This window comes from Scyliorhinus torazame, chromosome 8, assembly GCF_047496885.1.
Source record: "Scyliorhinus torazame isolate Kashiwa2021f chromosome 8, sScyTor2.1, whole genome shotgun sequence".
NCBI lineage: Eukaryota > Metazoa > Chordata > Chondrichthyes > Carcharhiniformes > Scyliorhinidae > Scyliorhinus > Scyliorhinus torazame.
This window is the reverse complement of record NC_092714.1, coordinates 278256405-278281334: the sequence shown is the minus strand read 5'-3', so window position 1 is coordinate 278281334 and position 24930 is coordinate 278256405. Positions and strand designations below refer to the sequence as shown.

The 24930-nt window shown below is 53.0% G+C and overlaps 1 protein-coding gene across 6 annotated transcripts in view; it reads left to right on the top strand.

Annotated features, from left to right (window-relative positions):
- The window catches only part of mtss1 (MTSS I-BAR domain containing 1), a 292863-nt gene that overhangs the window by 175517 nt on the left and 92416 nt on the right, over window positions 1-24930 (top strand). For all 6 annotated transcript variants that reach the window (XM_072515395.1, XM_072515391.1, XM_072515392.1 and 3 more), the window contains exon 7: window positions 23978-24135. In XM_072515395.1, coding sequence (XP_072371496.1) covers window positions 23978-24135 — 158 coding nt within the window. The remainder of the gene's footprint in view (window positions 1-23977; window positions 24136-24930) is intronic.

Genomic DNA, 24930 nt, shown 5'->3' with positions numbered 1-24930 from the left:
AGATGTAATATAATGTAGGAAAATGTGAAGTTCTGCTCTTTGGTAGGAAGAATAAAGGAGCTGAATATTATTTAAATAGAGAGAGATTGCAGAAAGCTGCAGTACAGAGGGATTTGGAGGGCCTTGTGCGTAAATCATAAAAAGCTAGCATGCAAGTTCAGCAGGAAATTGGGAAGCAAATGGAATATTGGCCTTTATTACAAAGGGATTGGAGGACAAAAATAGGTGAGTATTGGTAAAATTGTACAAGACACTAGTTAGATCACATCTGGAATACTGTGAACAGTTTTGATCCCCTTATCTAAGGAAAGACATACTGGCATTGGAGGCCATTCAGAGAAGGTTCACTCGCTTAATCCTGGGCATGGAGGGATTTTGTTATGAGGAGAGGTTGAGTAAGTTGGGGCTGTACTCATTTGCCTGCACTCCACTGCCAGAACCACAAACTGACCTTGTTCCTCCCATTAATTACATCATCTGGATCCTACTAAAATATCCCATGGCCTGCTTAGCTAGGCCTAAACACCATCCCTCATTAATGATCTACATCCCGAGGGCAGCAAGGTGGCGCAGTGGATAGCACTGGGACTACGGCGCTGAGGACCTGTGTTCAAATCCCGGCCCCGGGTCACTGTCCGTGTGGAGTTTGCACATTCTCCCTGTGTCTGCGTGGGTCTCACTCCCACAACCCAAAGATGTGCAGGTTAGGTGGATTGGCCGCGCTAAATTGCCCCTTAATTGGAAAAAAAATAATAATTGGGTACTCTAAATTTATTTTTAAAAATTAATGATCTACATCCCCAAAACATAAACAATGTTACATTAGCCATCTCTGTAAACAGGTAAATGGTTAAAATCAATGATTATCTCACCTTTATGACTCCTTAATCACAGCTTTAGCCTGTATGTATCTTAAACCAGGGTTTTTAATAACATTATTGCAACAAACTATAATAAATAACCACTTCTACATTCATTACACTGATGCCTGTTTGTTGCCTTTGCCATTATCAATGCAGCTCACAAAACACTTTTTCATGTAAGTCTCCTTTACGAACACAGGTTAAATCATCTGTGTTTCTCTCCGCCCAGAAGGGGGTTTCTGGGAAGGCATAGGGACATTTGAAATAACAAACTGCAGCAATTTCTGAAAGTGCTTCAGGAAATGGGCTTGAAAACCCTGGAGGGCTTCCAGAATGCAGGAAAATGCTTCCTCCGTGCAATCCAATCCCAGGAAATAAATAACTAAATAACTGGAAACAGCTGGAACGCCCAAGAGTTTGGGTGAAGCGGGATGCAAGGCTCATGGCGATGTGTGGTTGTGAGCGACTATCTCGTCCGCACTCACCTGTTGCTGGTCATGATTGGCCAGAGAGTGGAGCCGGACAGGTCACTGAGGTGACCAAGTTGGGGAAACCGGACCAAAATGAGAGAGTTCAATAAGGAAAGGAAACGGATTTCCCCTGAACTCTATTCCAATGAGGGTTGCCTGGCTGCCTTTTAGAAGTGTTTCTAGTTTTACTAAGAACTGTGAGCGGAGGAACCTTCTCGCTTCCTGACCAAATTTAGACCCATCCCTTTCCCTCTTGTCCTCACCTGTATCCTCCCCACCCCAAAGACGGGGGGTGTGGGGGAGGGAAGGAGAGCGGAGTTTCACAACCAGTGACATACGTTTGAATTCTAGCAGCAAGCTCAGACATGCAGCAATACTGTCAGCCAGGGCCCTGGGAAAATTCCTCAGCTCTTTGAATAGTACCCGTGAAATCCAGCTGGGAAGGCTGGCAGCTTAATGTTTGATCCGGACAGTGGCACCTCGGAGAGCGTGGCGCGCTGGGTGTGTCAGCCTGGCTTCTGAGCTTGGGGTCTCTGGCGTGGGGCGTGGATCCGGAGTGTGTTGAGGCAGTTACGGTGGTGCAGATGTAATTCCAACATCACCTCCTGAAACTCAGTCACAGTTTTGGGTTCCAGTGGCAGAAAAAATGAACCAAAATTGGAGCATTTTGGAAATTCCTCATTAATTGTTTGCCCCTAACTTGGGAGGAAATGGAATGTGCTGTGAAATGAGGCTTGCCTTCGGAGGTAAAGATGAAAGGCTGTGGATATCACTTGTTTATATATTTTGCTCAGTAAAGTCATTGAGATCTGAAAAGGTCACACGACACACATTTACAGAGTGCATTCGAGAGTCAGGTGGAAACTCAGTGTAACTAGATCACAACTTATTGTGTTGCCATACCAGGTGAGCCCGGAAGAATTTCTCACTTAACTGGGGGAACAGGACTGGTCGGTTCAAAAACAACTGACCAGAATCTCCACTGCTCGGTGCAATTAACTCTTCAACTGCTGGTTTTGGATGTCCAACTTTTCAAGAACATGTGTTTCTATAACACCTCCTACGAACTGAGTTTATTCCCGCACCAGCACAAACAAACTTCAGGCTGATACTTCAGTGCAGTACTGAGGGAGTGCCGCACTGTCAGAGGGTCAGTACTGAGGGAGTGCTGCACTGTCAGAGGGTCAGTACTGAGGGAGTGCCGCACTGTCAGAGGGTCAGTACTGAGGGAGTGCCGCACTGTCAGAGGGTCAGTACTGAGGGAGTGCTGAACTGTCAGAGGGTCAGTACTGAGGGAGTGCCGCACTGTCAGAGGGTCAGTACTGAGGGAGTGCTGCACTGTCAGAGGGTCAGTATTGAGGGAGTGCCGCACTGTCAGAGGGTCAGTACTGAGGGAGTGCCGCACTGTCAGAGGGTCAGTACTGAGGGAGTGCCTCACTGTCAGAGGGTCAGTACTGAGGGAGTGCCGCACTGTCAGAGGGTCAGTACTGAGGGAGTGCCGCACTGTCAGAGGGTCAGTATTGAGGGAGTGCCGCACTGTCAGAGGGTCAGTACTGAGGGAGCGCTGCACTGTCAGAGGGTCAGTACTGAGGCAGTGCCGCACTGTCAGAGGGTCAGTACTGAGGCAGTGCCGCACTGTCAGAGGGTCAATACTGAGGGAGTGCCGCACTGTCAGATGGTCAGTACTGAGGGAGTGCTGCACTGTCAGAGGGTCAGTACTGAGGGAGCGCTGCACTGTCAGAGGGTCAATACTGAGGGAGTGCCGCACTGTCAGAGGGTCAGTACTGAGGGAGTGCTGCACTGTCAGAGGGTCAGTACTGAGGGAGTGCTGCACTGTCAGAGGGTCAGTACTGAGGGAGTGCTGCACTGTCAGAGGGTCAGTACTGAGGGAGTGCTGCACTGTCAGAGGGTCAGTACTGAGGGAGTGCTGCACTGTCAGAGGGTCAATACTGAGGGAGTGCTGCACTGTCAGAGGGTCAGTACTGAGGGAGTGCTGCACTGTCAGAGGGTCAATACTGAGGGAGTGCCGCACTGTCAGAGGGTCAGTACTGAGGGAGTGCTGCACTGTCAGAGGGTCAATACTGAGGGAGTGCTGCACTGTCAGAGGGTCAGTACTGAGGGAGTGCTGCACTGTCAGAGGGTCAGTACTGAGGGAGTGCTGCACTGTCAGAGGGTCAGTGCTGAGAGAGTGCTGCACTGTCAGAGGGTCAGTGCTGAGGGAGTGCTGCACTGTCAGAGGGTCAGTACTGAGGGAGTGCCGCACTGTCAGAGGGTCAATACTGAGGGAGTGCCGCACTGTCAGAGGGTCAGTACTGAGGGAGTGCTGCACTGTCAGAGGGTCAATACTGAGGGAGTGCCGCACTGTCAGAGGGTCTTCTAAACTCCAGTGAATATAATCCGAACCGAATTAGTCTCTCCTCATATGACAGTCCCGCCATCCCAGGAATCAGTCTGGTAAACCTTCGCTGCTCTCCCTCCACAGCAAGAACATTCTTCCTCAGATAAGGGGACCAAAACTGCCCACAATACTCCAGGTGTGGCCTCACCAATTCCCTTTACAATTACAGTAAAACATCTCTATTCCTATACTCCAATCCTCTCGCTATGAAGCCCAACATACCATTTACCTTCTTTACTGCCGGCTGTACCTGCCGCTTACTTTCAGCGACTGATGCACGAGGACACCAAGGTCTCGCTGAGTATCCACCGCTCTCAATTTACACCCATTCAAATAATAATCTGCCTTTCTATTTTTGCTACCAAAGTGGATAACCTCACATTTATCCACATTATACTGCATCTGCCGTGCATGTGCCCACTCCCTCAGCCTGTCCAAATCCCGCTGAAGCATCTCTGCATCCTCCTCACAGCTCACCCTCCCACCCAACTTCGTATCATCTGCAAATTTGGAGATAATTTAGTTCCCTTGTCCAAACCTTTACTATATAATGTGAACAGTTGGAGTCCTAGCACAGATCCCTGCGGTACCCCACAGCCACTGCCGGCCAATCGGAAACAGACCCATTTATTCCAACTTTTTGCTTCCTGTTTTCTAACCAGCTTTCTATCCATCTCAAGACACTGGCTGTAATCCCATGCACTTTAACTTTACATAGTAATCTGCTATGTGAGAGCTTGTTGAAAGCCTTCTGATAGTCTAAATAAACCACATCCACTTGTCCTCCCCGGTCAACTCTGCTCGATACATCTTCAAAGAATTCCAATAGATTTGTCAAGAATGATTTCCCTTTTGTAAATCCACGCTGACTTTGTCTGATTACACCCTTGCTTTCCAAATGCTGTGCTGTGAAATCCTTGATAGGGGCTGGTTTAGCACAGTGGGCTAAATAGCTGGCTTGCAATGCAGAACAATACCAGCAGCGCAGGTTCAATTCCCGTACCAGCCTCCCCGAACAGGCGCCGGAATGCGGTGACTAGGGGCTTGTCACAGTAACTTCATTGAAGCCTACTTGTGACAATAAGCGATTATTATTATTATTATTATTATTATTATTATTATTATTATTATTATTATTATTATTATTATTATTATTATTGATAATGGGCTCCAGCAACTTCCCCACTACCGGCGTCAGGCTTACTGGTCTATAGTTTCCTGTTTTCTCTCTACCTCCCTTTTTGAATAGTGGGGTTACATTAGCTACCCTCCAATCTGCAGGAACCATTCCAGAGTCCAACAAATTTTGGCAAATGACCACCGATGGATCTACTATTTCTAGGGTCACTTCCTTATGTACTCTGGGATGAAGGCATGTGCCTTGATGATATTTTATACCTTATCTAAAAATATCGATCTCCGGGGCACACCAACTTTATCACAAATACATGAAAGATCTCGATTGATTGATTTTTATTGTCTCATGTACCGAAGTACAGTGAAAAGTATTTTTCTGCGGCCAAGGGAACGTACACACTACGTACATAGTAGACAAAAGAATAATCAACAGAGAACATTGACAAATGGCACATCGACAAGACCTTCAGTCTTGAAGAACGGTACCTGAATGAGGGAGAATGGGTCAAATTCAACCAAGTGTAGCGGCCACTGAGAAGATATTCCCAGGAGCGATCAGCACGATGAAGAAAGTTCTGGAATAACATTGGAAAGAAAGCTCCGAGAATTATTCTTGGAAACTGGGAGAGGGGGCTGTAGATTTGTTCTTGGGGAATGACCGGCGAGGGTCGGCGCAGACCCGAATGGCCGCCTCCTGCACAGGAGGAATTCTGTGGTTCTGGGAAAGACTGAGGTTCCTAATTGTTCAGTGGGTGGAGAAGAGACGGTGTTGGAGAGGGGATTAGAGAAGGGGTTGATGGGAATACAGCAGTCACATGCAGAGTGTGAAAACAACTGGTGTGGCTAAATGGCCCTGAGCAAGTTGTTCATTCTCAGTTATTGTGAGGAGAGTGGGAAGTTCCTGGTTTGTGAGGTTGTGTGATGACCAGGGGCTCACGTTGTCCACTTTATTACCCTGTGCAGGTGGCTGAGAAACAGATCCAATTACTGGAGGCAGGGTCTGGGCTTGTACAAACACGATGCAAACATGTGTCCTGACTGTGATGTGTGCACAGAAGCTGCTGGATATCTGTGTTGGAATGTGGTTGTTATGGTAACAGATTAGCCTACTGCAAACCTGTTAGCAGTGTCACTGTATCCCGCGTACCCCACCCTTCACAAAGGGTCCAGAATATTCCGAGGGTAAGCTCAGCTCCTTGTTGGAAAGCTGCTCCGTCAGCAGTCACACACGTGAGGCCTGTTTACCAGGCTGCCGGAGCAGGGGCGATCCTGGGATTTTTCACATGCTCCTGCTGAAAGAAACCATAACAAAAAAAACCCAAATCTGATTTAACTGTGAGATTGAGCGACTTTCCATAATCCACAGATCAAAAAAGATCCAACATAATTACCTTGCTCCAAATTCCTGCCAGTTTTAAAGAGCTATTGAGCTTGTGAATGATTAAACCATCACTGCTCATGGTTAATACTCGGATTTAATCAGAGAGGCAGTTCCTGGAGCTCTCAGCTCCGGACACCACCAGAATCTGTTTTCTTAAGTGATTAAATCATTTCCAAGATTAACTTTGTTAATGTGTTGAATTTCACCTGCACCTTATCAGTTCTGTGACCGTTGCGAAAATCCACGTCCCAGTTTGGTTCCGCTCGTATCACTCACTACTGAGGGTGACAGGGTGAGGGAACAGAAACCCAAACTCAATCCAGACAGTCTCTCGAGTACTGAGGGAGCACTGACAGAGGGTCAGTACTGAGGGAGTGCCGCACTGACAGAGGGTCAGTACTGAGGGAGTGCTGCACTGTCAGAGGGTCAGTACTGAGGGAGTGCCGCACTGACAGAGGGTCAGTACTGAGGGAGTGCTGCACTGTCAGAGGGTCAGTACTGAGGGAGTGCTGCACTGACAGAGGGTCAGTACTGAGGGAGTGCTGCACTGTCAGAGGGCCGGTACTGAGGGAGTGCCGCACTGTCAGAGGGTCAGTACTGAGGGAGTGCCGCACTGTCAGAGGGTCAGTACTGAGGAGGTGCCGCACTGTCAGACGGTCAGTACTGAGGGAGTGCCTCACTGTCAGAGGGTCAGTACTGAGGGAGTGCTGCACTGTCAGAGGGTCAGTACTGAGGGAGTGCCGCACTGTCAGACGGTCAGTACTGAAGGAGTGCCGCGCTGTCAGAGAGTCAGTACTGAGGGAGTGCTGCACTGTCAGAGGGTCAGTACTGAGGGAGTGCTGCACTGTAAGAGGGTCAGTACTGAGGGAGTGCCGCACTGTCAGAGGGTCAGTACTGAGGGAGTGCCGCACTGTCAGAGGGTCAGTACTGAGGGAGTGCTGCACTGTCAGAGGGTCAGTACTGAGGGAGAGCCGCACTGTCAGAGGGTCAGTACTGAGGGAGTGCCGCACTGTCAGAGGGTCAGTACTGAGGGAGTGCTGCACTGTCAGACGGCCAGTACTGAGGGAGTGCTGCACTGTCAGAGGGTCAGTGCTGAGGGAGTGCTGCACTGTCAGAGGGTCAGTACTGAGGGAGTGCCGCACTGTCAGAGGGTCAGTACTGAGGGAGTGCTGCACTGTCAGAGGGTCAGTACTGAGGGAGTGCTGCACTGTCAGAGGGTCAGTACTGAGGGAGTGCGGCACTCACAGAGGGTCAGTACTGAGGGAGTGCCACACTGTCAGAGGGTCAGTACTGAGGGACTGCTGCACTGTCAGAGGGTCAGTACTGAGGGAGTGCCGCCCTGTCCGAGGGTCAGTAGTGAGGGAGTGCTGTACTGTGAGAGGCTCGGAAGTGAGGGAGTGCCGCACTGTCAGAGGGTCAGTACTGAGGGAGTGCATCACTGTCAGAGGGTCGGTAGTGAGGGAGTGCTACACTGTCAGAGGGTCAGTACTGAGGGTGTGCTGCACTGTCAGAGGGTCAGTACTGAGGGAGTGCTGCACTGTCAAGAGTGTCAGACTGAGGGTGTGCTGCACGGTCAGAGGGTCAGTACTGAGGGAGTGCCGCGCTGTCAGAGGGTCAGTACTGAGGGAGTGCTGCACTGTCAGAGGGTCAGTACTGAGGGAGTGCGGCAATGTCAGAGGATCAGTACTGAGGGAGTGCTGCACTGTCAGAGGGTCAGTACTGAGGGAGTGCTGCACTGTCAGAGGGTCAGTACTGAGGGAGTGCGGCAGTGTCAGAGGGTCAGTACTGAGGGAGTGCTGCACTGTCAGAGGGTTAGTACTGAGAGAGTGCTGCACTGTCAGAGGGTCAGTACTGAGGGAGTGCCGCACTGTCAGAGGGTCAGTACTGAGGGAGTGCTGCACTGTCAGAGGGTCAGTACTGAGGGAGTGCGGCAATGTCAGAGGATCAGTACTGAGGGAGTGCTGCACTGTCAGAGGGTCAGTACTGAGGGAGCGCTGCACTGTCAGAGGGTCAGTACTGAGGGAGTGCTGCACTGTCAGAGGGTCAGTACTGAGGGAGTGCCGCACTGTCAGAGGGTCAGTACTGAGGGAGTGCTGCACTGTCAGAGGGTCAGTACTGAGGGAGTGCTGCACTGTCAGAGGGTCAGTACTGAGGGAGTGCTGCACTGTCAGAGATGATATTGTTTAAACAACAGAAAAGCTCCTTTGGATATAATAAACTTCATAGACACCACATGTAGATGAGCAGGGCAATGCCTCTTCCTGACCTCGCTGATATTTATCCTTCAGCCGATTGGACTGAAACCTTTTCACTATTGCATTTTTGTGGTTTTATTGCTGTGTTCATTTCCGTATTAGTCAGAGTTGTGGATCATGCATGAAGCATTTTCAGACATGCCGGAGTGATGTAAATGCAAGTCTGATCACAGATCTGTGAAGCTGTTTAATTCAGCCTCTGTGCTTGTCGTGATGGCTGTGTGTTGCTAATTTTGCCTTAGTTCAATTGCTCTGTTTTATTACCTTTGCTCTCAAGTCGCCAGGTATCCTTATGATACCGCCACGAGGTTCAAGTCCGAGTAATGATCAATAATCCAATACACCACTTAGTAAGATTCAAATCAAAGCACATTTATTATACACAGTAATCGCTACTCATGCATAAATTCTACGTCTCAGCTACTTCTACAACTAACAGGCCTATACTTAGCTTCGGACTGGCCCACCAGGTCAGGGGAACAAATGGCCTTTCGTTCGGGTTCTGAGTCCGCGGGATTCGAAGTTGGTACGGATTGGTAGCTCGGAGCGCCTATCTCGTAGCGAGCGTTGAATTAAACTTACGAGTTTGATCTTCACTGCTCCGGTCACGGTCAATGTTGGTTCTTGATGCTGGGTGACCCGGGCAGGAAGGGGAGCTGAAGAGGAGCAGCTGACGAGTGAAGATTTTAATTATAAAGGATCTTCTGAGGAAGAGAGCGACTTGAACTTGGGGCTCAATTCTTCTAGTTCCCAGGGGCTTCCTGCCTTTCGGGGCGGACCCTGTGCCTGGTCCCAAGTGATTGGACTCAGTTCCAATCACTTGGTTCGATTTTCTCCAATGCTGGAGCGGTTCCCTGATCGAGGGGCGGTCTTGAGGTGCTCGGTCACCTCCTTTGTGTAGGCTCCTGCTGGTGCCGAAGAGTCTGGTTTGGCTTTGTCTGTCTAAATGTTGCTTATTGTTCCCGGGGATTGCTCATTAGTATGCAGATGGCTGTTGCTTTGTTATGCTGATGGTTGCTGGTATCGATATTGTCTGGCCTTTCCAGAGGTAAATACACAGCCAACCTGCAGCTGCTGGTTTTAGTCTTGTTGGCTGACTTTCCCATCAGCCTTTGCCGTTCATCATTTTGAATCTGGAGTTGGCCAATTTAAGTTGCTACATGTGTCCTCAGCGGGCAGACTCCACTCGCAGTGAGGCTCATCCCATTTTCCATTGGACATATTCCTGGAGATTTCACCACCTGACCTCCAACCTCTCCACGCCCGTGCTCCTGCCACGCCTTGCATTTATATAGCGCCTTTCGCAACCACAGGACTTCCCAAAATGTTTGACAGCCACAGTGGAGTTCTTGATTCGCCACGGCTGCAATGTCGGAAAGACAACACTCAATCTGTTCCCAAACGCAGAAACTGCTCACTGACCAGATAACTCTTCCCATGTCGAGCGAATGATTTCTATTGGCCAGGACCCGGGGTAGTGACTGCGGAATATTTGACTTTGGTTTGAGAGGCGGGATGGGCTGATCGGAGAGAGTCGTTCAATCCCCGCCCTGGATGAATTGTGTGAGAGGGAGAAGGGCCTCGAGTCGTTGGCAGTGTTTTATTCTGAGAATCTCGAGCAGATATCACCTTAAACAGCATGGTATTCCCGGAGGGATGAGCGGGAGGACCTTCAGAGGGAGCAAACATCGAGGTGAAGGCCATCCATTCAGCCGCCCCTCAGATAATCGCAGCTGAGCAATAAGCAGTGAGTGTCTCACTGTCTCACATCCTCTGTCTGAGAACATTCAAACTCCAGCTCTCACATTGCATTTGTCTTTGTTGAGTGTGTTGCATTAAATAGTGAGTACAGAGGTAAGCTACAGTTCGTAAGATCCACAAAGTGTGACGCAATCCAGCACATTGTAACCATGGCAAAGGATTCATAATTAATCACTGAAACCATTACACAGTCCAGCCTTCTCCTGTCCCTTAATTAAACTTTACTGCTCCACGACCTCACTGCTCCACGACCTCACTGCTCCACGACCTCACTGATCCACACACAGGCCCTGCCCCCCCGATGGGTCTGACTCCGTCTCCAAGACCTGGATATTAATTAGAATGGGTTGTGTAGGGGAGAGTGGAGTCGGAGGATCCGGAGACCGAGTTTCTTCAGCCCCGCGTGATGGGGTTTAGGTGCCAGCCTGCGGAAGGTTTGTTGCTGGCAGCTTTCCCCGTCTAGAAGTCAGCCTGATTTGGCAGGTTTGTCTTTCAATCAGCTAGCAGGAGGATGTAGGAACAGATAGACCCAAACTCGAGCCCTGGGTATGGTCCAGTTCTGAATCCAAAGAGATTTCTTGCCCCTTGGGCCTTTGTAAGAAGGGGTGTGGGAGCCTGGGGAGCTGCTCTGTCCCTCGGCCCACAAGCCGTGCTGTAAAGGAGCTGCCGTCAATCTGACTCTACCCTCGCTTCTCTTCAGCAGCCACTTTCCCAAATTCTGGGAATTTCAGCCAATCACGGATAAACCGGTAAAACCGATTAAATGCCAGGCTGCCAGATTCATTCCGGTATTTAAATTGCCGTCCTACCGTGTGTGAGCAGATTGCCTACCCCTGCCCTGCCTCGCAACCCGGGAGAGAGGCTTCAGATTTTTTAAATTTAACACCAGGCAACTCATCTATTTTTGTTAAAATTCAGCCCCATGTCCTCATTTGCCCCCCCTGTGTCTGCCCCCCTCCACCCTGTAATCTCTTCCTCCATTCGCCATTTCCCCCCATCTCCACTCCTCAACCCCTCTATCGCGAACGGCCATTCTTTATACAAAGTTTTTGTCCCCACTCACGTTATCTCCTTTTCCTGACAGCGCAGGATTGGAGGGGGAGCGGTGAGCGGGATGGGGGGGTGAGCGGGATGGGGGGTGAGCGGGATGGGGGGGGAGTGAACGGGATGGGGGGGTGAGCGGGATGGGGGGGAGCGGGATGGGGGGTGAGCGGGATGGGGGGGGAGTGAATGGGGTAGGGGGGTGAGCGGGATGGGGGGTGAGCGGGATGGGGGGGTGAGCGGGATGGGGGGGTGAGCGGGATGGGAGGTGAGCGGGATGGGGGGGGTGAGCGGGATGGGGGGGGAGTGAACGGAATGGGGGGTGAGCGGAATGGGGGGTGAGCGGAATGGGGGGTGAGCGGGATGGGGGGGTGAGCGGGATGGGGGGTGAGCGGGATGGGGGGAGTGAACGGGATGGAGTGTGTGAGCGGGATGGGAGGGAGTGAGCGGGATGGGGGGGTGAGCGGGATGGGGGGAGCGGAATGGGGGGGTGAGCGGGATGGGGGTGAGCGGGATGGGAGGGTGAGCGGGATGGGGGGGTGAGCGGGATGGGAGGGTGAGCGGGATGGAGGGTGAGCGGGATGGGGGGTGAGCGGGATGGGGGGGTGAGCGGGATGGGGGGGAGCGGGATGGAAGGTGAGCGGGATGGGGGCTGAGCGGAATGGGGGCTGAGCGGGATGGGGGGCTGAGCGGGATGGGGGGTGAGCGGGATGGGGGGCTGAGCGGGATGGGGTGGGTGAGCGGGATGGAGGGCTGAGCGGGATGGGGGGGAGTGAACGGGATAGGGGTGAGCGGGATGGGGGGGCACGGTGATTGGGGGGGTGATCGGGATGGGGGGATGAGCGGGATGGGGGGGCACGGTGACTGGGGGGTCATCGGGATGGGGGAGTGAGCGGGATGGGATGGGGAGGGGGCACGGTGACTGGGGGGGTGAGCGGGATGGGGAGGGGGCACGTTGATTGGGGGGGTGATCGGGATGGGGAGCGGGCACGGTGATTGGGGGGGTGATCGGGATGGGGGGGCACGGTGATTGGGGGTAATCGGGATGGGGAGTGAGCGGGATGGGGGGCACGGTGATTGGGGGGGGTGATCGGGATGGGGGATGAGCGGGATGGGGGGGTGAGCGGGATGGGGGGCTGAGCGGGATGGGGGGGGGAGTTAGCGGGATGGGGGGTGAGCGGGTTGGGGGGCACGGTGATTGGGGGGTGTGCTTTGTTAAACTGCTGGTCAATCTCTGCTCAGGTGAACATTAAAGGTCCCTCAGCAATATTTGAAGGTTAATTCAGTATTTTGTGGATCCTGCATGAATGAAGATTAACGATTGATTCTTTCCAGTGTCTGAGATTTTGTAAATTATAGATATCCCACTAATAAAAACAGACATTCTTATTTCCTTTGTTACGTGCCTGAGACAGAATGAATTGACTACATTAAGTGTGGTTTAATAATTAAACAAAGGACACAATAGGTTGTGGTTCGTAGCATCTGTTAAACAATGGCCAGTGTACATTGTCATCTTGTTATTCACCGGAACCAACCACAGTAACTGGTTAGGTTAGTGATATACTGCTCACTGGTTAGGTTAGTGATATACTGCTCACTGGTTAGAACATAAGAACTAGGAGCAGGAGTCGGCCTTCTGGCCCCTCGAGCCTGCTCCACCATTCAATGAGATCATGGCTGATCTTTTGTGGACTCAGCTCCACTTTCCGGCCCGAACACCATAACCCTTAATCCCTTTATTCTTCAAAAAACTATCTATCTTTATCTTAAAAACATTTAATGAAGGAGCCTCTAATGCTTCACTGGGCAAGGAATTCCATAGATTCACAACCCTTTGGGTGAAGAGGTTCCTCCTAAACTCAGTCCTAAATCTACTTCCCCTTATTTTGAGGCTATGCCCCTAGTTCTGCTTTCACCCGCCAGTGGAAACAACCTGCCCGCATCTATCCTATCTATTCCCTTCATAATTTTCTATGTTTCTATAAGATCCGCCCTCACCCCTCTAAATTCCACCGAGTATAGTCCCAGTCTGCTCAACCTCTCCTCGTAATCCAACCCTTCAGATCTGGGATTAACCTAGTGAATCTCCTCTGCACACCCTCCAGTGCCAGTACGTCCTTTCTCAAGTCAGGAGACCAAAACTGAACACACTACTCCAGGTGTGGCCTCACTAACACCTTATACAATTGCAGCATAACCTCCCTAGTCTTAAACTCCATCCCTCTAGCAATGAAGGACAAAATTCCATTTGCTTTCTTAATCACCTGTTGCACCTGTAAACCAACTTTTTGCGACTCGTGCACTAGCACACCCAGGTCTCTCTGCACAGCAGCATGTTTTAATATTTTATCATTTAAATAATCCCTTTTGTTGTTATTCCTACCAAAATGGATAACCTCACATTTGTCAACATTGTATTCCATCTGCCAGACCCTAGCCCATTCACTTAGCCTATCCAAATCCCTCTGCAGACTTCCAGTATCCTCTGCACTTTTTGCTTTACCACTTATCTTAGTGTCGTCTGCAAACTTGGACACATTGCCCTTGGTCCCCAAATCTAAATCATCTATGTAAATTGTGAACAATTGTGGGCCCAACACTGATCCCTGAGGGACACCACTAGCTACTGATTGCCAAGCAGAGAAACACCCATTAATCCCCACTCTTTGCTTTCTATTAATTAACCAATCCTCTATCCATGCTACTACTTTCCTATTAATATCATGCATCTTTATCTTATGCAACAACCTTTTGTGTGGCACCTTGTCAAAGGCTTTCTGGAAATCCAGATATACCACATCCATTGGCTCCCCGTTACCTACAGACACACACACAGACACACACACACAGACACACACACACAGGCACACACACACAGGCACACACACAGGCACACACACACAGACACACACACACAGACACACACACACAGACACACACACAGACACACACACACAGACACACACACAAGCAAACACAGGCACACACACACACAGGCACGCACATACAGGCACACGCACACAGGCACACACACAGACATGCACACACAGGCACACACACACAGGCGCACACACAGGCGCACGCGCACACAGGCACACAGACAGACACACAGGCACATACACACACAGGCACACACACAGACAGGCACACACACAGGCACACACACACACACACAGGCGCACGCGCACACAGGCACACAGACAGACACAGGCACACACACAGACACACACTCAGGCACACACACACACAGACAGACACACAGGCACACACACACACAGGCACACACACAGACACACACACGGACACACACAAGGACACACACACGGACACACACACACAGGCGCACACACACAGACACACAAACACACAGACACACACACGGACACAGACACACAAAGCTGCAAGACCAAAATGAACGACAAATCATCCATCAACGGCGGAGGGAAGGGCCGAAGACAGGGCCCGAAAATAACATGAGTGGGTAGGAGGAGGGGGGAGCCAAAAAGGAAGAACATGTATATTGTAAATAATAACCGTTTCGGTTTTCTCCTGTACAGTGTAAAAATGTAAACTTCAATAAAAATATTTATTTTAAAAAAGGTTAGTGACATGTTGCTAACGGGTTTAGTAAATTAAATGTTTCTAACTGGGTGGCACAGTGGTTAGCACTGCTGCCTCAGAGCGCCAGGGTCTCGGGTACAATTTTCACTTGGGTGACAGTCTGTGTGGAGTCTCCCCGTGTCTGCGTGGGTCCGGTTTCCTCCCACAGTCCAAAGATGTGCAGGTTACGTGGATTGGCCATGATAAATTGCCCTTAGCGTCCAAAAAGGTGAGATGGGGTTATTGGGTTACAGGAATAGGGTGGGGATACTGAGGGAGTGCTGCACTGTCAGAGGGTCAGTACTGAGGGAGTGCTGCACTGTCAGAGGGTCAGTACTGAGGGAGTGCCGCACTGTCAGAGGATCAGTACTGAGGGAGTGCTGCACTGTCAGAGGGTCAGTACTGAGGGAGTGCCGCACTGTCAGAGGGTCAGTACTGAGGGAGTGCCGCACTGTCAGAGGGTCAGTACTGAGGGAGTGCCGCACTGTCAGAGGGTCAGTACTGAGGGAGCGTTGCACTGTCGGAGGGTCAGTACTGAGGGAGTGCTGCACTGTCAGAGGGTCAGTACTGAGGGAGCGTTGCACTGTCGGAGGGTCAGTACTGAGGGAGTGCTGCACTGTCAGAGGGTCAGTATTGAGGGAGTGCCGCACTGTCGCAGGGTCAGCACTGAGGGAGAGCTGCACTGTCAGAGGGTCAGTACTGAGGGAGTGCTGCACTGTCAGAGGGTCAGTATTGAGGCAGTGCCGCACTGTCAGAGGGTCAGTACTGAGGGAGTGCTGCACTGTCGCAGGGTCAGTACTGAGGGAGAGCTGCACTGTCAGAGGGTCAGTACTGAGGGAGAGCTGCACTGTCAGAGGGTCAGCACTGAGGGAGTGCTGCACTGTCAGAGGGTCAGTACTGAGGGAGTGCCGCACTGTCAGAGGGTCAGTACTAAGCAAGCGTTGCACTGTCGGAGGGTCAGTACTGAGGGAGTGCTGCACTGTCAGAGGGTCAGTACTGAGGGAGTGCCGCACTGTCAGAGCGTCAGTACTGAGGGAGTGCAGCACTGTCAGAGGGTCAGTATTGAGGGAGTGCCGCACTGTCAGAGGGTCAGTACTGAGGGAGTGCCGCTCTGTCAGAGGGTCAGTACTGAGGGAGTGCTGCACTGTCAGAGGGTCAGTACTGAGGGAGCGTCGCACTGTCGGAGGGTCAGTACTGAGGGAGTGCTGCACTGTCAGTGGGTCAGTACTGAGGGAGCGTCGCACTGTCAGAGGGTCAGTACTGAGGGAGTGCCGCACTGTCAGAGTGTCAGTACTGAGGGAGCGTTGCACTGTCGGAGGGTCAGTACTGAGGGAGTGCTGCACTGTCGGAGGGTCAGTACTGAGGGAGTGCTGCACTGTCAGAGTGTCAGTACCGAGGGAGTGCTGCACTGTCAGAGGGTCAGTATTGAGGGAGTGCCGCACTGTCAGAGGGTCAGTACTGAGGGAGTGCTGCACTGTCAGAGGGTCAGTATTGAGGGAGCGCCGCACTGTTGCAGGGTCAGTACTGAGGGAGAGCTGCACTGTCAGAGGGTCAGTACTGAGGGAGTGCCGCACTGTCAGAGGGTCAGTACTGAGGGAGTGCTGCACTGTCAGAGGGTCAGTATTGAGGGAGCGCCGCACTGTTGCAGGGTCAGTACTGAGGGAGTGCTGCACTGTCAGAGGTCAGTACTGAGGGAGAGCTGCACTGTCGGAGGGTCAGTACTGAGGGAGTGCTGCACTGTCAGAGTGTCAGTACCGAGGGAGTGCTGCACTGTCAGAGGGTCAGTACTGAGGGAGCGCCGCACTGTTGCAGGGTCAGTACTGAGGGAGTGCTGCACTGTCAGAGGGTCAGTATTGAGGGAGTGCCGCACTGTCAGAGGGTCAGTACTGAGGGAGTGCTGCACTGTCAGAGGGTCAGTACTGAGGGAGTGCCGCACTGTCAGAGGGTCAGTACTGAGGGAGTGCCGCACTGTCAGAGGGTCAGTACTGAGCGAGTGCCGCACTGTCAGAGGGTCAGTACTGAGGGAGTGCCGCACTGTCAGAGGGTCAGTACTGAGGGAGTGCCGCACTGTCGGAGGGTCAGTACTGAGGGAGTGCTGCACTGTCAGAGTGTCAGTACCGAGGGAGTGCTGCACTGTCAGAGGGTCAGTATTGAGGGAGTGCCGCACTGTCAGAGGGTCAGTACTGAGGGAGTGCTGCACTGTCAGAGGGTCAGTATTGAGGGAGCGCCGCACTGTTGCAGGGTCAGTACTGAGGGAGAGCTGCACTGTCAGAGGGTCAGTACTGAGGGAGTGCCGCACTGTCAGAGGGTCAGTACTGAGGGAGTGCTGCACTGTCAGAGGGTCAGTATTGAGGGAGCGCCGCACTGTTGCAGGGTCAGTACTGAGGGAGTGCTGCACTGTCAGAGGTCAGTACTGAGGGAGAGCTGCACTGTCGGAGGGTCAGTACTGAGGGAGTGCTGCACTGTCAGAGTGTCAGTACCGAGGGAGTGCTGCACTGTCAGAGGGTCAGTACTGAGGGAGCGCCGCACTGTTGCAGGGTCAGTACTGAGGGAGTGCTGCACTGTCAGAGGGTCAGTACTGAGGGAGTGCCGCACTGTCAGAGGGTCAGTACTGAGGGAGTGCCGCACTGTCAGAGGGTCAGTACTGAGGGAGTGCCGCACTGTCAGAGGGTCAGTACTGAGGGAGCGCTGCACAGGAAGAGCTGTGTTCCATTCAGCCCCAATATACTGCTCTGCCATTGAATTAGATTATGTCTTGTCTATATTTAACTCCGCCTAGCTGACATTGCTCCCAGTCCCACCATATCCTTATCCAACTAAACTCAGGAATCGCCATCGTGAAATTTTCAGTTGATTCCCAACATTCACAGCTTCTTTGGGGAAAAGTCCGGATTTCCAGAACCCTTAGTGTGCAAAGTGCTTTCTTATGGTGCCCCTGAATGGGCTGGCTCGAATTGCAGATCCTGCCCCCCACCCTGGACTCTCTCTCTTCTCTTCTCTCTCTCTCTCTCCTCCTCCTCCTCCTCCTCCTTTCCCCCCCCCCCCCCCCCCTCCAGAATGGGGGGTCTGATGTGAGCTGGGCTGGGATAGAGCTGAGCTGGAGTGGACTGGGCTGGGTTGGGCTAGGCTGGTCTGATCTGAGCTGGGCTGGGCTCGTCTCGTCTCGTCTGATCTGAGCTGGGCTGGGCTGGGCTAGTCTTGACTGGTCTGGTCTGAGCTGGCCTGGACTGGTCTGGATTCGTCTGACCTGAGCTGGGCTGGGCTGAGCTGGGCTGGGCTGAGCTGGGCTGGACTGATCTGGGCTGCGCTGGACTGATCTGGGATGGACTGGTCTGGGATGGGCTGGTCTGGACTGGTCGGCTCTGAGCTGGGCTGGTCTGTCTGGTCTGGTCTGATACGGTCTGGGCTGGGCTGGTCTGAGCTGGGCTGGGCTGAGCTGGGCTGGGCTGGGCTGGTCTGAGCTGGGCTGGGCTGAGCTGGGCTGGGCTGGGCTGGTCTGAGCTGGGCTGGGCTGGGCTGGGCTGGGCTAGGCTGGGCTGGGCTGGGCTGAGCTGGGGTGGGCTGGGCTGGGCTGGGCTGAGCTGAGCTGGGCTGGGCTGAGCTGGGCTGGGCTGGGCTGGGCTGGGCTGGGCTGGGCTGAGCTGGGCTGAGCTGGGCTGAGCTGGGCTGGGCTGGGCTGGGCTGGGCTGGGCTGGGCTGGGCTGGGCTGAGCTGGGGTGGGCTGGGCTGAGCTGAGCTGGGGTGGGCTGGGCTGAGCTGGGTTGGGCTGGGCTGGGCTGGGCTGGGGTGGGCTGGGCTGGGGTGGGCTGAGCTGGGCTGGGCTGGGCTGAGCTGAGCTGGGCTGAGCTGGGCTGAGCTGGGTTGGGCTGAGCTGGGCTGAGCTGGGCTGAGCTGGGCTGAGCTGGGCTGAGCTGGGTTGGGCTGAGCTGGGCTGAGCTGAGCTGAGCTGGGCTGAGCTGGGCTGGGCTGGGGTGGGCTGGGTTGGGCTGAGCTGGGCTGGGCTGGGCTGGGCTGGGCTGGGCTGAGCTGAGCTGAGCTGGGCTGAGCTGGGCTGAGCTGGGTTGGGCTGAGCTGGGCTGAGCTGGGCTGAGCTGGGCTGAGCTGGGCTGAGCTGGGTTGGGCTGAGCTGGGCTGAGCTGAGCTGAGCTGGGCTGAGCTGAGCTGGGCTGGGCTGAGCTGAGCTGGGCTGAGCTGAGCTGGGTTGGGCTGAGCTGGGTTGGGCTGAGCTGGGTTGGGCTGAGCTGGGCTGAGCTGGGCTGAGCTGGGTTGGGCTGAGCTGGGCTGAGCTGAGCTGAGCTGGGCTGAGCTGGGCTGGGCTGAGCTGAGCTGGGCTGAGCTGGGCTGAGCTGGGTTGGGCTGAGCTGGGCTGAGCTGGGCTGAGCTGGGTTGGGCTGAGCTGGGCTGAGCTGAGCTGAGCTGGGCTGAGCTGGGCTGGGCTGAGCTGAGCTGGGCTGAGCTGGGCTGGGCTGAGCTGGGCTGGGCTGAGCTGGGCTGGGCTGGGCTGAGCTGAGCTGGGCTGGGCTGGGCTGGGCTGGGCTGGGCTGGGCTGAGCTGGGCTGGGCTGGGTTGGGCTGAGCTGGGCTGAGCTGGGCTGAGCTGGGCTGAGCTGGGCTGGGCTGGGCTGAGCTGAGCTGGGCTGGGCTGAGCTGGGCTGAGCTGGGCTGGGCTGGGCTGAGCTGAGCTGGGCTGGGCTGGGCTGGGCTGGGCTGGGCTGGGCTGAGCTGGGCTGAGCTGGGCTGGGCTGAGCTGGGCTGGGCTGGGCTGAGCTGAGCTGGGCTGGGCTGAGCTGGGCTGGGCTGGGCTGGGCTGGGCTGGGCTGGGCTGAGCTGGGCTGGGCTGGGCTGGGCTGGGCTGAGCTGGGCTGGGGTGGGCTGGGCTGGGCTGGGCTGGGCTGGGCTGGGCTGGGCTGGGCTGGGCTGGGCTGGGCTGGGCTGGGCTGGGCTGGGCTGGGCTGGGCTGGGCTGGGCTGGGCTGAGCTGGGCTGGGCTGAGCTGGGCTGGGCTGGGCTGGGCTGGGCTGGGCTGGGCTGGGCTGGGCTGAGCTGGGCTGGGCTGGGCTGGGCTGAGCTGGGCTGGGCTGGGCTGTTGTCACGTGTATTGGTATACAATGAAAAGTATAGCTTCTTCAGACGCTTTGAAATAAAGACCAAAGCTGAATGACAATATTTGCTGTGGACCTGGTGGTGTTGTCTTGATGGTGATGAGTCAGTTAATTGTTTGAAGTGAGAGAAAAACCTTCTCCTTTGAGATCAGCTATATTGTTTTGGGGAATTCTGTTTGATTTCTGTGGCTCAGACTTGTGGCTCGTCACTGCCACCCAGTGGTCTGGCCTGTGTTGTGCAGTCACTGCGCTAATAACCAGCTCCGCTTCGTCACACAAAACAAAAGGTGCAGATCGATTCTCATTTCAAGATTGGAGGTCACAGAAATCTGGATTCCACGGAGAAAGGGACTATGTGGTCAAATAATTGAAGGTACTGACCAGCGTCTGGTTTAGCACAGTGGGCTAAACAGCTGGCTTGTAATGCAGAACAATACCAGCAGCGCGGGTTCAATTCCCGTACCGGCCTCCCCGAACAGGCGGCGGAATGTGGTGACTAGGGGCTTTTCACAGTAACCTCATTGAAGCCTACTCGTGACAATAAGCGAGTATTATTGTTACCTGCCAGGTGCCGCTGAGCGTGAGTTGAGTGATTCACGCCGGCCCATCGGGGCCCGGAGAATCGCCGGGGGGGGGGCGCTGCCAACGGCCCCCGACCAGCGAGGCGTGATCCCTGCCCCCGCCCGAAAAACAGCGCCGGAGAATACGGCAGCCGGCGGCGGGGCGGGATTCGTGCCGCCCCCTTGGGATTCTCCGATCCGGCGGGGAATCGGAGAATCCCGCCCATTCTCTTTCTCAATTCAAGATCTCTTGTGTGCCTCCCCCCCCCCCCGCATGTGAGTGACTAGAATACATTGGTGTCGCTGAATCCTCATCAGAGTGACATCTTATCATAAACTCTTCACAGAATGAAGACTTTCTGACTGTGTCTAACTTTCTGCTGCAATAAAGTTTCACGAATAACATTTGAGTGGAGCAGTTGCTCTCCTGGTCTTTACAAGTGGTCATTAGATCCAGAACTGACCTGGCTGTTGGAACCTTAGTTACAGATATTTTATGCAGAGATTGTCAGCTGGATATTGGATCAGTAGTGTCAGCCTGGATTATATTTAGATTAATTCTCGAGATGTGAGCACCATGGGCAAGACTGGCAATTATTGTCCATCCCTCGTTCCCCCCCCCCCCCCCCCCCGCACAAGAGGGTGGGTGTGAGTCGTTTCCTCAAATTGCTGCAGCCCCATGATTGTCTGAGTGCTGTTTAGAAGTCGTTACAACATCGGAACAGTCCATTCGGCCCACGTGCTCTGTGCTGGTCTTTCTGCTCCACACCAGCCTCCTCCTGCCCCCGTTCATCTCAGTCCATCACCATATCCTTCAGTTTTATCCAGCTTCCTCTTAACTGTCTCTACTCTATTCACCCCACCCCACTCCCAGTGGGGGCGAGTTCCACATTCTCACTACTCTCTGGATCAGGTTTCTCCTGAATTCCATATCCAGTTTATTAGTGACTGTCTTATATATGGCCTCTAATCCTGATCTCTCCTATAAGTGGAAACTTCTCTACGTTTATCCTATCAAACCCTTTCATGATTTTAAAGATCTTTTTGGCGACACAGTGGTTAGCACTGCTGCTTCACAGCACCAGGGACCCGGGTTCAAATCCAACCTCGGGTGACTGTCTGTGTGGAGTCTGCACATCCTCCCCGTGTGTGCGTGGGTTTCCTCCGGGTGCTCCGGTTTCCTCCCACAGTCCAAAGATGTGCAGGTTAGGTGGATTGGCCATGATAAATTGCCCCTAAGTGTCCAAAAGGATAGGTGGAGTTGCGGGAAGTGGGCGTGGCTAGGGCGCTCTTTCCGAGGATCGGTGCAGACTCGATGGGCTGAATGGCCTCCTATTCTATGATCTGTTCCGTCACCCGTCAGTTTTTTCTTTTCCAGAGAAATGAGCACAGACGACAGTTTTTCTTGATAGTTTTAACCTCTCAGTCTGGTACCATCCATGTGACTTTTAGAACATAGAACATTACAGCGCAGTACAGGCCCTTCGGCCCTCGATGTTGCGCCGACCTGTGAAACCACTCTAAAGCCCATCTACACTATTCCCTTATCGTCCATGTGTCTATCCAATGACCATTTGAATGCCCTTAGTGTTGGCGAGTCCACTACTGTTGCAGGCAGGGCATTCCACGCCCTTACTACTCTCTGAGTAAAGAATCTACCTCTGACATCTGTCTGATATCTATCTCCCCTCAATTTAAAGCTATGTCCCCTCGTGCTAGACATCACCATCCGAGGAAAAAGGTTCTCACTGTCCACCCTATCCAATCCTCTGATCATCTTGTATGCCTCAATTAAGTCACCTCTTAACCTTCTTCTCTCTAACGAAAACAGCCTCAAGTCCCTCAGCCTTTCCTCGTAAGATCTTCCCTCCATACCAGGCAACATTCTGGTAAATCTCCTCTGCACCCTTTCCAATGCTTCCACATCCTTCCTATAATGCGGCGACCAGAATTGCACGCAATACTCCAAATGCGGCCGCACCAGAGTTTTGTACAGCTGCAACATGACCTCATGGCTCCGAAACTCAATCCCTCTACCAATAAAAGCTAACACACCGTATGCCTTCTTAACAACCCTCTCAACCTGGGTGGCAACTTTCAGGGATCTATGTACATGGACACCGAGATCTCTCTGCTCATCCACACTGCCAAGAATCTTACCATTAGCCCAGTACTCTGTCTTCCTGTTATTCCTTCCAAAATGAATCACCTCACACTTTTCTGCATTAAACTCCATTTGCCACCTCTCAGCCCAGCACTGCAGCTTATCTATGTCCCTCTGTAACTTGTAACATCCTTCCGCATTGTCCACAACTCCACCGACTTTAGTGTCATCTGCAAATTTACTCAACCATCCTTCTACGCCCTCCTCCAGGACATTTATAAAAATGACAAACAGCAGTGGCCCCAAAACAGATCCTTGTGGTACACCACTAGTAACTGGACTCCAGTCTGAACATTTCCCATCAACCACCACCCTTTGTCTTCTTCCAGCTAGCCAATTTCTGATCCAAACTGCTAAATCACCCTGAATCCCATGCCTCCGTATTTTCTGCAGTAGCCTACCATGGGAAACCTTATCAAACGCTTTACTGAAATCCATATACACCACATCAACTGCTTTACCCTCATCCATCTGTTTGGTCACCCTCTCAAAGAACTCAATAAGGTTTGTGAGGCACGACCTACCCTTCACAAAACCGTGTTGACTATCTCTAATCAAATTATTCCTTTCCAGATGATTATACATCCTATCCCTTATAAACCTTTCCACGATTTTTCCCACAACAGAAGTAAGGCTCACTGGTCTATAGTTACCGGGGTTGTCTCTACTCCCCTTCTTGAACAAGGGGACAACATTTGCTATCCTCCAGTCTTCTGGCACTATTCCTGTAGACAAAGATGACTTCAAGATCAAGATTTGTTTTTGCTCTTTCTGCAATGTCTCCAAAACATTATTATAACGTTGCCGACCACAACTCTTAGGTCGGGAGTTCCAGAATTTTTGACCAAAAGTATTAACTAAAGACCCAGAATGGGCCTCAACCCATGATCTGCTAACCTGGAGATAAGAGTGGCGGTAACACTGGTTATAGGTGAGGGAGTGGGGGCAGTGCTGGGGTGGGGGAGGTGGGGGGTCCACAGTGCCGGGGGGGGGTTGTGCCGGGCCGGGGGGAGGGGGGTCCACAGTGCCGGGGGGGGGGGGGGGCGGTGGCAGTACCGGGGCAAGGGGGCAGTGCTGGGCCCATGGGGGTGGGGGAGCCCACAGTGCCAGGGCCGGGGGGTGCACACTGATCTATCTCCATGCACCAGATTGGGTGTTTTCGGTGTTGCTGCTGCTGATGTGGTTATATACTGTGCTGGCCCCTGGGGCAGGTGTGCTGACCGGTATCTCGTGCTGTGTTACAGGGAAGGAGGATGTGAGGCTACAATTGGACACAGCTTTACAGGACGTCAATGACAAGTATGTCCTGCTGGAGGAGACGGAGAAGCAAGCTGTGGTGCGAGCTCTCATCGAGGAACGCAGTCGCTTCTGTACATTTGTTACCCTACTGAGACCTGTGCTGGTAAGTCAGACACCGGGGGGGGAGACGGACTACCCCCAGTGCCCCCCCCCCCAATACCCTTTGACCTGAGTGTCAATTAAAAATCTATTTAATCCAGCCTTTAAAATATTCAATAACTCAACCCCCACTGCTCTCTGAGAAATAACCGGGGATTCTCTGCGGGCGGGATGCTCCGTTTTGCCGACAGCCCGGGGGGTTCCGGCGTGGGGCTGCTCCACAATGGGAAACCACACTGACCAGCCGGCCAAACGGAGCATCCCGACAGCATGCTGAACCAGAAATCAGGGACGGAGAATCCAGCCCAATGAAAAAGGAAATGAAAATGAAAATCACTTATTGTCACAAGTCGGCTTCAATGAAGTTACTGTGAAAAGCCCCTAGTCGCCACATTCCGGCGCCTGTTCGGGGAGGCTGGTACGGGAATCGAACCGTGCTGCTGGCCTGCCTTGGTCTGCTTTCAAAGCCAGCGATTTAGCCCAGTGCTGAATCAGCCCATGTCTTCCATGCCAATCTTGGAGCTGCAGATTCAGCTCCCTAATCTGATTTACCAAATGCCAATTTGCTCCTGGCTCGGTTAATAATCCAGAGCGTATTACCTTGTAGGTTCTACTCTTTATTTTAGCCCCAGATTTCTCAAACTCCCTGTGTGGAACCATTTCCCTACAACGTTGATACTGACACGGATCCTCCGTCTCTCACTGCAAGTGTCTCTCCAGCCCCCAGCAGATGCTCTGAACCCTGGCACTGGGCAGGCAACACAACCTTCTCACCCACAGCTACAGCAAACTGCAGTTG